This window comes from Lissotriton helveticus, chromosome 2_1, assembly GCF_964261635.1.
Source record: "Lissotriton helveticus chromosome 2_1, aLisHel1.1, whole genome shotgun sequence".
Taxonomy (NCBI): domain Eukaryota; kingdom Metazoa; phylum Chordata; class Amphibia; order Caudata; family Salamandridae; genus Lissotriton; species Lissotriton helveticus.
In genome coordinates this window covers 1,352,148,980-1,352,163,741 of record NC_136059.1, presented here as the reverse complement: position 1 = coordinate 1,352,163,741, position 14,762 = coordinate 1,352,148,980, and the positions used below count along the sequence as shown (strand labels likewise).

General features: G+C 42.5%; 1 protein-coding gene across 3 annotated transcripts in view; it reads right to left on the bottom strand.

Annotated features, from left to right (window-relative positions):
* WDFY3 (WD repeat and FYVE domain containing 3) overlaps positions 1-14,762 on the bottom strand; it is a 1,930,620-nt gene that overhangs the window by 1,310,502 nt on the left and 605,356 nt on the right. For all 3 annotated transcript variants that reach the window (XM_078676292.1, XM_078676293.1, XM_078676294.1), the window contains exon 12: positions 10,415-10,516. In XM_078676292.1, coding sequence (XP_078532418.1) covers positions 10,415-10,516 — 102 coding nt within the window. The remainder of the gene's footprint in view (positions 1-10,414; positions 10,517-14,762) is intronic.

The window sequence follows — 14,762 nt, the reverse complement described above, 5'->3', positions numbered from 1 at the left end:
AGTTCTGATATCAAAACCTCTAAGGGTCCACAATAAACAGAATTGGAGGGGGTAACAGGAAAATATCAGAGAACAGACAAAGCCATAAATCTCAAAACTGAAAAGCCAGTTATCTTTCCATAGATTTATGTGCGCTTTAATCAGTTGCTTTCAGGAAATAGCTATCTCTAAAGGACACCTCATATGGGATCTAAAAGTTGCAAATAAAATATCGAGATTCTACACTGCGAGAACGCTAAATCCTTTCAAAAAGGTTTTAAGAGACAATTGGATTTAATCCTTATTGAAGTCTTCACTAATTCCTCCCTTAGCCTCTACGTCAGGCTAAACTCTTAGAAAAAATAATATATATATATATATATATATATATGCATGTTTAACCAAATCTAAGGACTAGTCCGATGTAAACATACATCAATGTATATATTGTATGCATATATTATACACACGTATATAAATAAGTAGCCTAAAGTCCAAAATTAGGCTCAGATATGCCAATATTGCATTATATTTTTGATTTAAAATAAATCGTATATAACAACATTTCACTGACATAGAGAAATGTACTCTTAACATGTCTGAACATAGCCTTTATTTTCAAGAAAAAAGGCAAGGTAATAGCAGGCACATTAGCCCAGAAGGCGGCATATAGAACATTCACAAACAAATTGGTCCTGTGCCTTTAAGACCTCCAGGCTCCAATCATGCCCCACACGTGACAGTTAGGACAGGTCTTTATAAAGGCGTATTACATTGTATAGTGATCATGAGGAAATAGAGTGTTGCTATAACCATGGTATTCGTCCGGGGAGGAGGGAGGGTTGCTTATGACTTTGATGAGAATACCGATGAAAAAGAACCAGGATTACAGGGAAATAACTTATCCTTCTCTTCCAGGGGCTACTCATCATTAGTCATAAGCACTGCATAGAGTAGCAAGCCCATCCCGGAATCCTGCGGACGAATACCTGAACAGCAAACACACTCTGTACAGCATGTTAACCAAACAAATTCCTCAAGGAGGCTTGCCCAAAATGGGCATCCACCTGAGTATCAGAATCTAGGCAGTAATGGCGGGCAGAGGAGTGAACTGAGCGCCATGTAGCCGCTTTGCAGATCTCTTGAATGGGTACATTCCTGAGAAGAGCCGTAGTAGCAGCTTTACCTCTCATAGAGTGAGCCTTTGGCATGCCAGGGAGCTGTTTAGGAGCTAACTGATACGGTAATGTGATACAAGATACTATCCATCTAGCAATGAACTGCTTAGAAGAAGGGAAACCAGTATGCACTGGACCATAGTTCACAAAAAGGCGGTCCTACTTACTTGATGTCCTTAGTTTTATCAAGATAGAATTTGAGCACCCTTTTAAGACCAAGGGAGTGTAATGCCCTCTCCGGAGGAGTGGTAGGATTTGGAAAAAATGTGGGTAGAGTGATTGATTGGTTTATATGAAAATCTGAGATCACCTTAGGTAGGAAACTCGGGTGTGAACTACTTGTTATCATGGAAAACAAGATAAGGCTCTGTAGAACATAAAGTCTGAATTTCGCTCACTCTGCAAGCAGAGGTAATTGCCACCAGAAAAGCGGCCTTCCAAGATAGGTGTTGCAGAGAAGCTTTGTCAATGGGTCAAATGGGGGGGGGGGGCATTAATTTGGAGAGGACGACATTAAGCTCCCAGGGAGCATATTGGCATAAAGAACATAAGGGCTCGAGGACAGTCACGAAGAGTGTACGATGGACTGACGCCGCCCGACCTTCGGGATGTGGGCTTATAGGCTGTGTAAATGATTCGCCCGAGCAAATTATTAGTACTGCAGTTGTTATTGTGAAATGCCCATAAATGTATGTTATATGCAAGATTTGGTTCTGCAATAAAAACAATGTTACAAAAAAAAATTAAGCTCCCAGGGAGGGGGAAGGTGACCGAATTGGTGGATAGACCTTTCTCAGCCCTTCTAGGAAGTCTTTAACAACTGGCATTTGGAAGAAAGAGGCCAGAGAATGAGACTTTCTATAAGCTGTAATTGCTGCTAGATGTACTCTAATAGAAGCGAACTGTAAACCTGCTTTAGGCAAGTACAAAAGATATGATAGAATAACCTGTTCTTGACCAAGGATAGGATTATGTCCGTTAGCTGTACACCACAGATAGAAACGCTTCCACTTTAAAGTGTATGATTTCCTCGTAGAAGGCCTTCTCGTTTCCTTTAAAATCTGCATACAGTCCTGCGAGAGGCCTAGGTGACCATATTGGAGGAACTCAGGAGCCATGCTGTCAATCTCAGTGATGGAAGGTTGTGATGTAACACCTTCCCACCGCACTTGGTTAACAGATCCTGCTGGCATGGTAACCTCCTGTGTGGCATCTTGGAAAGATGTAGAAGGTTCGGGGACCACCACTGGGGAGGATACTCTGGCGTGATCAGGATAATCTCTGTCCTGGATCAGTAGAGTTTGTTGATCACCAGTGGTATGAGAGGGACAGGTGGAAAAGCGTAGAGTAATATCTCTGACCAGTCGATCAAAAGTGCATTCTCTCTGGAGCCTGGTTGAGGGTACCTGGATGCGAAGGTGGGGCATTTTGTGTTTGCCGCGTCTGCAAAAAGATCGATGTCTGGATAACCCCATCTCCAAAAAAAGTTGCGTGGTAGCTCGTCTTTTAGCACCCAGTCGTACACTTCGACGAAGTTGCGGCTTAGGTTGTCCACTTGCACATTGAGGGTGCCTGGGAGGTGAACTGTTGATATGGACATGCTCCTCGGCAGTAGTCATTTCCAAATCACTTGAGCCTCCAGAGACAATGGTCTGGATCTGGTCCCTCATGGTTTGTTCAGGTAGTACATTGTTGTGGTATTGTCTGTCTGAACCAAAAGGGAACGTGACTTTGAGGAGGGCAGAACGCCTTTAGAGCCATATGTACAGCTCTTAGTTCGAACATGTTGATGTGGTAGGTTTTCTCCATTTCGGACCACATCCCCTGAACCTGAAGAAGACCCATGTGAGCACCCCAGCCCTGAAGGGATGCATCTGTGACAAGTGTTTGTTTTGAGAGTTCCAGGTGGAACAGAACTCCTTTCAGCAAATGAGGATGTTGCATCCACCATCCTATTGAGACTAGGACTGCGTGAGGAAGAGTTATGGTGTCCTCCCAGCGATTGGAGACTTGCGACCATTGGTCCTCTAGTGCTTGTTGCAGCAGTCTCATCTGTAGTCTGGCATGTGGAAAAATGAATATGCAGAGCCCAGCAGAGAGGATACCTGTCTGGCAGTGGGATAAGATGTTCGTAGGAGAGTACGACATTTGTGGAGTATCGATGATAGTCTCTCCTCTGAAGGACACACTGTTGCATTTGCAGCATCTAGGGTAGAGCCCAAATAGTGTATCCTTTGAGTAGGATTGAGGATAGACTTCTTGAAGTTGACGCACAGACCCAATTTATTTAAGAGTTGAATGCAGTATTGCAGATGTTCCTGTAGGAAACTGGGAGAGGCACTCTTGAGCAGCCTGTTGTCTAAATAAGGATAGACAAAGATCTTTCATTTTCGTAGGAAAGCCGCTACTACTGCCATGCACTTTGAAAAAGTGCGAGGAGCCGAGTTGAGTCTGAAAGGCAGGACTTTGAAATTGGTAGTGGTCTGACTCGGCCCTGAATCGTAGAAACGCCAGATGCTTTCGAGAGATTGGAGTGTGAAAATAAGCATTCTGAAGGTCTATGGAGCACATCCAGTCCCATGGATGAATGTGTGGAATGATTTGGTGCAGTGCTAACATTCTGAATCTCTCTCCGAGAACAAATTTGTTTAAAAGTCTGAGGTCGAGTATAGGTCTGTACTCCTTGTTTGGACCTTTCTTTGGAACCAAGAAGTACCAGGAATAAATCCCCTACCGATGTTAATTCCAGAGAACATTTTCGATGGCATGTTTTTGTAACAAGATGGAGACCTCCGGTCAAAACAGCTTTAGCCGATGTTCTGGAATTTTCTGAGGAGGTACAGCCGGAGGTTGGGATTTGAATCTGATGGAGTACCCATTCCTCACAATATTGAGTACCCAGTTGTCTTGCATTATTTTATGCCACTCGTCCAAGTGAAACATTATACTTCCCCCACCAGAGTGGGTAACAGAGCTGGGGGAAGCAAGTACTCACTGCTTGGGCTTTTGCTTTGCTGAAGGGGTAGCTTGTGTAGCAGTTCCTCTTCCTCTCCCTCTCCCCGGCCTTCACTGTTGGTAATGCAATCTTGCATGATGATGTTACGATGACCAGTAAGGGGTTTGAATCCTCTGCTGGTATTGGCGGTGGTCATACGGGTGGTATCGCCGGCTGAAGTCCTTCCTTTTCTCCAGGCCGACCGCCTTCAAGGTGTCCAATTCTAACTTCATCCTTGACATCTCATCATCTGCATGAGAGACATAGAGGGAGGTACTGTTGAATGGAAAGTTAATGATCCTGTGTTGGGCCTCTGGTTTTAAGCCTGTGTGTCTCAGCCAGGAGGATCGTCTAGCGACCATGCGAGTAGCCATGAGCTGCAAGGTCAGATGCATCTGCTACTGTGCTTATGACTTGATTCGCTATGAGCACTTCCGGCAGAATATCCTGAAAATCCTGTTGATCTGCTTTTGGTAACTTTTCAGTAAACCTTGAAAGAGAGTCCCGTAACAAACGGTCATATCGACCTGACAGAGCGGAAACCCTAGCAACCTTCTTGTAAGAGGAAGAGGTGTTACATATCCTCTTACCGATGGAGTCCATAGCTTTGCTGTCCTTATCAGGAGGGACTGCAGAAGAGGAAGCCCCCATGTGCGTTTTCCTATCTGCTGACACAATAACAGAATCTGGTGGAGGTTCAGACCTCAGAAAGCGTGGGTCCTGTTGTGGGGCCCTGTATTTCTTTAGTATATATGGAGGTGCTGCTCCAATTGAAGCCAGAGTTAGAAAGGTATGGAGCACCGGTTCCAGCAACCCAGGAACCAAAGGAAGCAGAAATCTAGTGGAAGCCCTGTGATGAAGTGTTCTAGAATATGATGAACGTTGATGGGGCAGAGGAAGGCATCTCAATGTTGAGCTTCGCAACCCCTCTACATAGGACCTTGTTAAAGGTAATGATGTCATCCACTGGTGATACTCTGATAGGCGGAGTAGACGATAACGTCGGAGAGTAATCAGCCACCGAAGATCTGGAGTCAGTGGACCATGATGGAGACGTGAGTCTCTGCTCTCTAGACGTATGGTGTCAAGATCTAGACTTAGAGAGTCTAAGAGGTGTCCTTGATCCATGTCTCCTTGCAGCTGGAGTTCTTTCAGGCGATTTATTAGGCAGCGTGGTTGGGCACACTTGCCCATCAGAAGTCAGAGAAGGCAAATATATTTGAGAATAGTCAGACCCAGGACTAACTCTTCGCATTTTCCACTCCTTTACACTCTTCAACCACCTCGGGATGGATTGATCGGAGGTGAATGCTGTTTCCGAGCCGGGCAACCCTCTGGCGTGATTTGGACAATTCTCAGGCCCAGGGAGAATGAAGCACTCCTCAACGTCATTCCCTTAGATGTGAAATCCTGAGTTTCAGTCTCCTGTATTTGCCTCGATGTCAAAGGATCCCTAGACGTCGGTACTGGTGATCAAATCATTATTTTAGCCGGTGGAGACATACGGGAGGATCGAGGTCTCAACGTCGACTTCCTCGTTGTCGAAGGTGACCTTCTCGCTAGAGACCTTCGACGCCGACCTTTTCGACGACGATTATCAAGCTCGCCCTGCCGTCGGTGACAAAGAATCGGATCGACTACGGACAGGGTCTAAAGCAGTCGTAGTCTTCGACGTTGGATCCGACATTAGTGTCGTCTTCGATCTTTGAGGTGCCCTCGACATGGGTGGTGTCCTCGACGTTGGCACCGGGGACTTTAAATATGACCGCCCATGTCGGCGATGAGTCTTCGACATTGCACGCCTGTACTCCGCAGTCGTGGGGAAAACGACTTTGGCTGTCTACGAGGAAAGAGCAACGTGAGCTGATGAGAAGCTGGCACATGAGCTTTAGACTTACTTGCCATGCCTGCCACCTACCGCTTCAACTGCAATAGTTTTTCGACGTCGACTGCCTTCCCGTCGATGACTTAGAAGCTGAAGGAGAGGAAAGGGGAATTTTTGCCGTTGAGCTTTCCCTCGACGGCGAATCCGACCAATGTCCCCCTTTTTTTGCACTCTGGCCTCACTTGAGAGGAGAGCTCTTTAGAGGGATGTCCGTCCAGGCCACTTACAGACTCCTTTTCTCTCTGCATGGTATGAAGCTTGATCTTCTCCCTTTCATGAAGAGTTCTTTTAGAAAACTGCTGGCATTAGTAGCACACAATGCAGACCGAGTGCAGATCAGATTTTGCCATTTTCTTCCCACAGAAAGGGCACTTATTAAATAAGGCTGGCATTTCGGACAGAAAAAAATATCTGGAAAACTAGATAAAATGATGGAAAAGTAGTACTAGTACTGAAAAACATTGAGTGAAGTCAAAAAAGTTTACTTCAGAAAACCAACTAGTGAGAGAAATCCACTAACTGACTAGCTCAATGCACCAGGATCCTCACAGAAGGAGCCGTAAAAAAGAACTGACCTGTCACCTGTGGGGCATGATGGGAGCTTGGAGGTCCTAAAGGTCTTAAAGGCATGACTCCAGATTTTTGGTTAATGTTCTATATGCAGCCTTCTGGGATAATCTGCCTGTAATTACTTTGCCTTTTTCCTTGAAAATAAGGGCTATGTTCAAACATGTTAAGAGTACATTTCTCTATGTTATGGAACTGTTGTTATATATTTTATATGTTATACAGTTTTTTCCAAACTTAGTAATGGTGGTTGTGTGCCCCCTGGGGAACTGCATGGCGCTGCTGTTGGTCCGTCTCGATCACAGGAGCAGGTATTGACAGAAGAAGACCTCAGACGTCCATAGTTACAATTTCGCAGTTGTCAGCGATCATGGTCCCTGTACATTTCTTAGGATTTGGCTTCGTATTGAGGCGTACACGTGACTGTAATTTTCTGCGGTGAAAAAACATATCCTATCCTATCCCATTTCACGGCGTGGTGACGCACGCAGCTACCAGTCCTGAAGATTAAGTACTTTATTTATAAAGTTTTATATAGTGCAAACAAGATCCCGAGGGATAACAAAGCGATTTACAATATGATGGGAGGAAGGACAAAAGCAAAATCTATAACAATAGTATAACAAGTAGCCCCTGAGGATCCGTTGGTCCCAAATTCTCAATCCTGCCTCCCCACTTATTAATAAAATTAGTTTATTAAACGCAAATCACTTTAGTTCTCTGTGCATCAGTTCCTTCGTATTCCTTTAGAGTGCTGACCACCAATATTAAATATGTAAAAAAAAAATAAGAAAAATATATATATATATGTACAAAAAGCGCTAGACAGGGAAAAGAAGATAGGGAAGCGTACTACTCGCCAAAAAAGCGCTTCAAAACCCCATCAGGGGTAGCAAGCGCTATATAAATACAAACCTCTTTCCCTTTTCTATCCCGCCACCTACCCTTCTCTATCAAAATAACTGACTAACATATCCACCACTCAAATTAATTTCATGTTTCACCATACTAATTCAACACTAATCCTTATGGGTTCCAGAGTAGTGTGCCACTCGCCAAAAAAGCGCTTCAAAACCCCATCAGGGATAGCAAACACTATATAGATACAAACCTCTTTCCCTCTTCTATACCACCACCTAACCTTCTCTATCCAAATAACTGAATAACATATCCCCATTACTTCATATTTCACTATATTATATTTCAACACTAATCCTTTATAGTTTCCGGAGTAGCATGCTACTTGCCAGAAAAGCGCTTCATCACCCATCAGAGGTAACAGGTGCTATATGAATGCAAACCTTTCTTCCCCTTCTATCTCTCCGCTATCCTTCTCACTCCAAATAACTGACTAATATCCATCACTCAACTTACTTTTATATTTCACCATACTAATTCACCACTAACCCTTTATGGGTTTCCGGAGTAGCGTGCTTCAACACCCCATCAGGGGTAACAAGCGCTAAATAAATACAAACCTTTTTGTCCTTTTCTATCCTTCTGCTAGCCTTCCGAATCCAAATAGCTGACTAACCTATCCACTACTTAAAATTTACTAGCATGTTTCACTATACTAACACTAATAATCTATGGGTCCCGGAGTAGCGTGCTACTCGCCGAAAAAAAACGCTTTGACGCCTCATCAGGGGTAGTAAGCGCTATATAAATGCAATTACAATACAATATATGATTTATTTTAAATGAAAAATACAATGCACTAATGGCATATCTGAGCCTAATTTTGGGCTTTAGGCTGCATATTTATATACAAGTGTATATATATATTTTTTTTTAGAGTTTTATATAGCACGCACTAGACCCGGGACATCGGGGAACAGAGCGCTTTACATGAGTACCAGTTTCGTTATAGAGGGACACATTCACTTTTGTTAGGCACGGGGAGATTAAGTGATTTGCCCAGAATCACAGGATGTTGAGCCTTGTTACCGAGACTCAAACCCGGTTACCCAGCTCCGAGGTTGACCTCTCTAGCCGTAAGGCTACATCCTATGCATACGATATATATATATTGATGTATGTTCACACAGGACCAGTCCTTAGATTTGGTTAAACATGCATTAATATATATATATATTTATATGCATATATTGTTGTTAAGGCTCCAGGGTTTCTGCACGTGGGCGGGATTATTCAATGCTTATTACTATTGATGAGTATCCCCTAGAAGAGAAGGTGCTGGAACTTTTAGATGATCTGGAACCACCAGAGAGTTCTAATTTCTGAGCAAGATATCAAGAGGTTTGGAAGTGAAGGGGTTTGGAAGTGCAGGGCTTTGTGGGTCATGCAAGCATTTGTTTTGATGTATTCTTGCATCGTAAAGGAGCAGGTTAAGAGACTTCAGATCCGGGGGTTTGGTTGTTTCTTTTTGAGCCGGTGATGATCTAGCAGCAGAGTTCACCAAGGCTCTAAGAGAAGTAAGTATGGATCAGGGCAGAGCAGAGAGGGAAAATGATTGAAATTGGTCTAATAATCGGAAATTATCAATTTACTTACTGAGTTGGATGTGAACACATTTTTCAAGGAGCTTCGCCATGGTAGGAATACTGAAGATAGGTCGGAAGTTGTTTAAGTCAGTTTGATCTGCCTTTTTTTTTTCGGGATGGTGGAAACCTGACCGGACTTTAGGCAGTCAGGATAATGCCTTGAAGGAGGGAGGCATTAACAATCTTTGTCCAAAGTGGGAAAAATGCGGGTATGATCTACTTTAAGAAGTTGGGCGGTAGAGGGTCATTGACCTGGTTTGAGGGTTTGGGGTTTGTTAGAATATTATGAATGGTATTTTCCTCAAAAGTTTTTAAAGAGTTCCATGAACTGTGATCTTATTGATATTCTAGGGGTCTGTACTGATAAAAACCATGTGGATCAGAAGTATAGTCCATGTTCTCATCCATGGACAGCATGACCCGGTCAAACCACTTTTCCTACATTTTGCGATATGACCAATAGTGTGGTCCTTTTCAATAACAGTTAGTGACCTCACTCACAGCTGCAAAGACTTACATCCTGCGCCACTGGAAGAAACCAGACTTACAAAGAGTGGTTGGATGAGTTAGCTAGGACACTGACTGGCTGTGATTGTGTTATCTAGAAGACAAAAGATGTGATTACTTTTTTTTTTTCACCAGGTGTTCTAACCCTTGCTCAGAATCTCAGCTGCATCTACCTTGCCATGATCTTGCCCTGTGAGGACTTGACTCCTGATGAGCTGCTGCCCTTGTTTGTCTTGCAACTTCTGTCTAGTGAAATGGCTCTTGTATGATATCTCTATCGCTTTGGATTATCATGTAATAGTTTCTACCTTTTTACAGGAAAGTGTGTGGCTTGGGAGAGATTTAATGGGAATTTGGGTTAAACTGTATTATTTGACTGAAAGTATATGGCATTGTGCTCTGCTGCGTTACTTTTAAAGTATTTTAGCGCCATACACTTCTGACTGCCCTATATGAGTTCTGCTGGAAACCTTTGTGAACTTCGTTTTCTTTGTTTAGTGCTCGTTTTGCACCCTCATAATCATCTTTTTAGAAAGATGAGAGGATATTGCTTAAAAGGGTTTGGCTTAATGAAAAGCCTGCTTTCGGTCTTTAATGAATATGAGCATATTTTACAGTGACTAAAAAATAGAGAGAAATGTATGTGCACTGAAAAGCAATAAGCGGTTTGGTAAAATAAAACACACATGCTTTTTTTATAAATATCAGGCAGGATTCAGCAACCACAACAAACACTATCAACTAGGTGAAATCACAAAAAAATCATATCGCCACAGAGCACAACTGTCTCAAAAGTTACCTGCATTTGTGTTTGATCCCTGGAGGAGCACAGTCAAGGTTTCCATCACCAGCAAAGCAAGCCGTTTCTGGTCCTCTGCAGAGCAGCTGTTGGACAGATCCTCTGCAACAAAAAGCACAACATCTTTAGTAATAGAATAAGCATGATCTCTGCTGCTCATGCTGGCTCTCTCTACCATAGAGTGCCTTATACATTATCTGCTTCTCAACTGTTACAATTCCTATCAGTTTTGGGGCCCATCAGAGGGCCCATCGATAAACATTTGATTGTCACTAGGAAAGAATTTCAGTTTAGGGACATATTGTTCTTGTTCCATCAAAAAAACAAATAAAACATTAACAGCAAAAAATGGGGACCAGCGTTAACAATGTGGGATTGCAAACTGTAAATAAACTATTAACTTAAAGTAATACGCCCTGTTAACCCGAAGAAGGGCTGGGTTTAATATGCTAACATATACAGCATTGGTATATTAGAGCAAGACACAGAAAAAAGCTAGCATGAGGGACGGAGAGGGGTAAATCTATCTGTAAAGCAGTCCCCGATGCAGTTCAATGCAAGTTCTCAATTGGAGTTGGAAGAACACCCCCAAACAACCAACAGCATTAGGTGGGTGATGAATTGTCCACTGGGTTGAGCAAGGACATGATTGACAAAGTCTCAAGCCAATGCCTGATCAAAAAGGCCAATGGTTTAAATAGCTGGACCCAAATCCACTCTATGTATATTATTAGCAACAGGTCTGTCTGACAATTGTACTGTTAAAACTCAGACCTAAAAATGCTAACATAGGCATAATACTTGAATACAAGCATGTGACTTATTGCTAAATTCAGTCAGTTGTTTATCGAGATCAAGCGTTACTCATACCAGCGCTAGCTCACCTTTTAAGTCTAAATATGGAAAAATCAACATATACTGTGAGATGATTTGTTTGCACATGTAAACAAGTGAAAGACATTAGAGATGAAAGATTACTAGTTTATTGAGCTTCCAAAATTGAAAAAACTATTAAACTGTGTCAAACTCATATACACAAGGGCAAGAGGGTCTCAATCGTGGTGGAAAACCAAGAGGTCACTGCTGAGAGGTAACATGAATTGGTGTGCAATAGTCGTGAACAAAAGTGCCCATGAATTTGTAGAGTTGTTCCTTACAACTGCTGTTCTGTATGATTGGTCCACTAGGTCTTGCAGACCATACCAAGGAAAGTATTCAACAAGTTTGGGGTGCCCCACCTTTTGGGGTAAGCCTTGAGGAGCAATGTGTAAGGTGGTAGGCTTTAGCAAAAAAAGGAATGACTTTACCACTGACAAACACCTACGAAAAAACGTTTGGACGCCTTCGGGCAGCAATTCGCGCTCTATAAATCTACATCCATTCCATTCCATTCCAAAAATAAAATCACTATTTGTCAAAACACTTCTCGAATGTGCTTTTTGAAGCAGTAACTAAAATCAGCACAATACCTGAAATGCTAAATACTCAAACATCTCAACGTGGTTGTATCAAACAAGACTTTGGGCCTTATGTGACCTGAAGCCCTTCTCTTGCAAGACTTCTTTGTTATTTGTTATTACATAGACCTGATGCACAAGCAAGCTGAAAGCTCTTTGAACCTCATAACTATTCAATCAATCCCACCAGGACAAGGGGGCCCTCAGGACTCAGCCCACTTTTGACCTAAGGGTTCAATTATGATTACATCTGAATGAGCACATAATACTTCCAACCTGCTTTTGCTTTCTACATCCACATGCCTCACCAGTCAAGGAGACACTACACAACGTGAATATAATAGGTGTTAGCACCAGTACATTTATAGCTTTGTGTCCTACAGATCAATGGTCCACATAATTTAAAGCAGTGATAACATTAAAAGCCACCACTGCCATGTGCATTACATCCTGTATCACTCACTGATTTCCACTACAGAGGGTGAAACCTCAATCCTGAGTCAATGCACATCCAATCGGGACCATGCCAGCATCAGTAACATTTTCTAAGTACCTGTCACCGACCAATGCTGGACATCTAAGAAAGATATGTATTCTTATGTTCCTGGAGTTGCTTCCCAAAGCAATGCAAGGTTTGGCCAGGAGGATCTGCACGATCTGAGAAGCCTCCAGCTGCGCCTTTCATTTCTCAGTTCCTGTGAAATTTACACTCACAGTTGAGAATGAAAAACAAGCATTTGCAATGCAAAATGTCTCACATTTGCGAGAGTTTAAGCTATCGGCATTGTAAATGACAAGGCCTTTTATTTATCCGTTTTGCTAATTAACACAAGTAAAGGGCATTGTCATGTATAATGCCAATAGCTCAAACCTTGTAAATGTGAGGCATATTTAAAGAAGCGGCCTCCATGGTCCTAAGCTGCTCCGAAAGGGAAAGCGCGCATGGCGAGCTGAATGTTGCAGGAAAGCATGTTGTGCCTGCAGCGGAGAAACTGATTAAAGAAAATAGTGCTTACAGACTAAAAAATACGTACCGTGTAACAACCAAAGTAAAAGGGACAGTCCTCATGGGAGCTTACAAATGAAGACAAGGCGGTACTAAGGAGGGACTAACAAGCCTATTAACGAATCATAAGCCAGCATTTATGAAGGACAATGCACAAGCCAATGACAAATATGGGGGGAGAGTGGGCAGGGCTTCAATTCCATACTCCAATACAGCATGCCGCAGAGCAGCACATGTGCTGCCCAGGCTCGACCTAAAAACGGATGTAAGAGTAGCACAAAACTGCTTTTGCGGGTGACTCTATTACTCTTACTCCACAAGTTCTTTTACCTTTTCAATGAGTTTCTGCTGACCCATCAGCAATATGCCAAAACACATACCAATGGGGTTATTTTATCAGGAAAAGAAGTTGCAAGAACACTTTTCTGTGCAGGAATAGCGCTCGACCAGTATAACACGCATGTGTGGTGCCAGCGTGCAAAGCTCTAATTTAACATTTTTAAAGCTGCTTCTGCCTAACCACTCGATGGCATGGTACCATAGCAGGAAAACATTTTTTTTTTTGCAAGGATTAAAAAAAGAACCTAAATAATAAACATTACATAGCAAAAGCTCTCAAGAAATTATAAGCTTCTTTGCTGTGCTTGCCATTGTTTAATGTTTCATATATGTGTTGTCTATATAATAAGATACACCAAACACCACTATCATCTATGTTTATTGAACTAAAGCATACTTCTCCCAAAATCACTCTAGAAAATGTATGTCCACACTCTCATGACGTTTTAAAATTCATAATCTTACAGTGTGAAATTTAAAAACATCATTACACCTCAGTTTTATGTGCCAAACCTAAGTTGCACAATACTCATCCATTCTGCCCTCAGAGATACTAGCTATGCCCAAATTAACAAAGTGTGCTTACAGTTGTGTGGCTGTGGCCACTCTAGTGTCAGGAGACCCTCTCCCTAGTCTTCTTTGTCTGTACCCAATCAGAAGAGGAGGCGGGCTAAGACTTTGGCCTACCCTATCCAAAAATGTGGTGGAAGAGGGTAACTATTGTAAAACAAATCTCCCTCTTTCGAAATAAGTGACCAAATCCAACAATCAACCCTTGAGCATTTACTTTCATATCTAGAATTACAGCATGAGAAAAAGAAAGCCCTTCAAAGGCCTGTCCACGAAAGAATAAATGAAAGCCAAATTGTATTTACATGTAACTGTGTACACAACAGGGTAAACTCTTTCTGGTTTGCAGACAGACCAGAAAAGAAGAACAAGCATTTGCAATGCAATAGGTATTTATGAGAGTTTGAGTTATTGGCATTGTAAATGACAATGCCGCTTATTTAGGTGTTGTTTTTGAAACAGATAATTAAAAGGCATTGTCATTTACAATACTAACAGCTTAAACTCTCGCAAATGCAAGACCTATTGCATTGCAAATGTGTGCTATACATTTTTTTAAAATGCATTAGGAGAGAGCGTGCCCTGCCTGCAACAGCAGGCAGAACAAAGTTATTTGTGAAAATAGTGCTTGGAGGCTTAATTAAAGCCTACGGAGCAACAACACATGTAACAGAGGGAGTCGCCATGGGTGGTTACAAAATAAGACAAGGCGGTACTAAGGAAGGATTACTAAGCCTTTTGAACAATGAACAGCCACAGCTTACAGTTGACAATGCCACAAGCCAATGAAGAATGTGAGCAGCAGTGGGCGGAGCTTCAGTCCCTACCTCAATACAGCATTCCTCGCAAAGCAGCGCATGCGCTGCCCAGGCTTGACCTCAAAACTACACAGTCACTATTGTGACCCCAAGGGTGATACACAGAATATCAAATGCCATCAATAAAACAGTCTAGTACACAGACGGCTAACAATGCA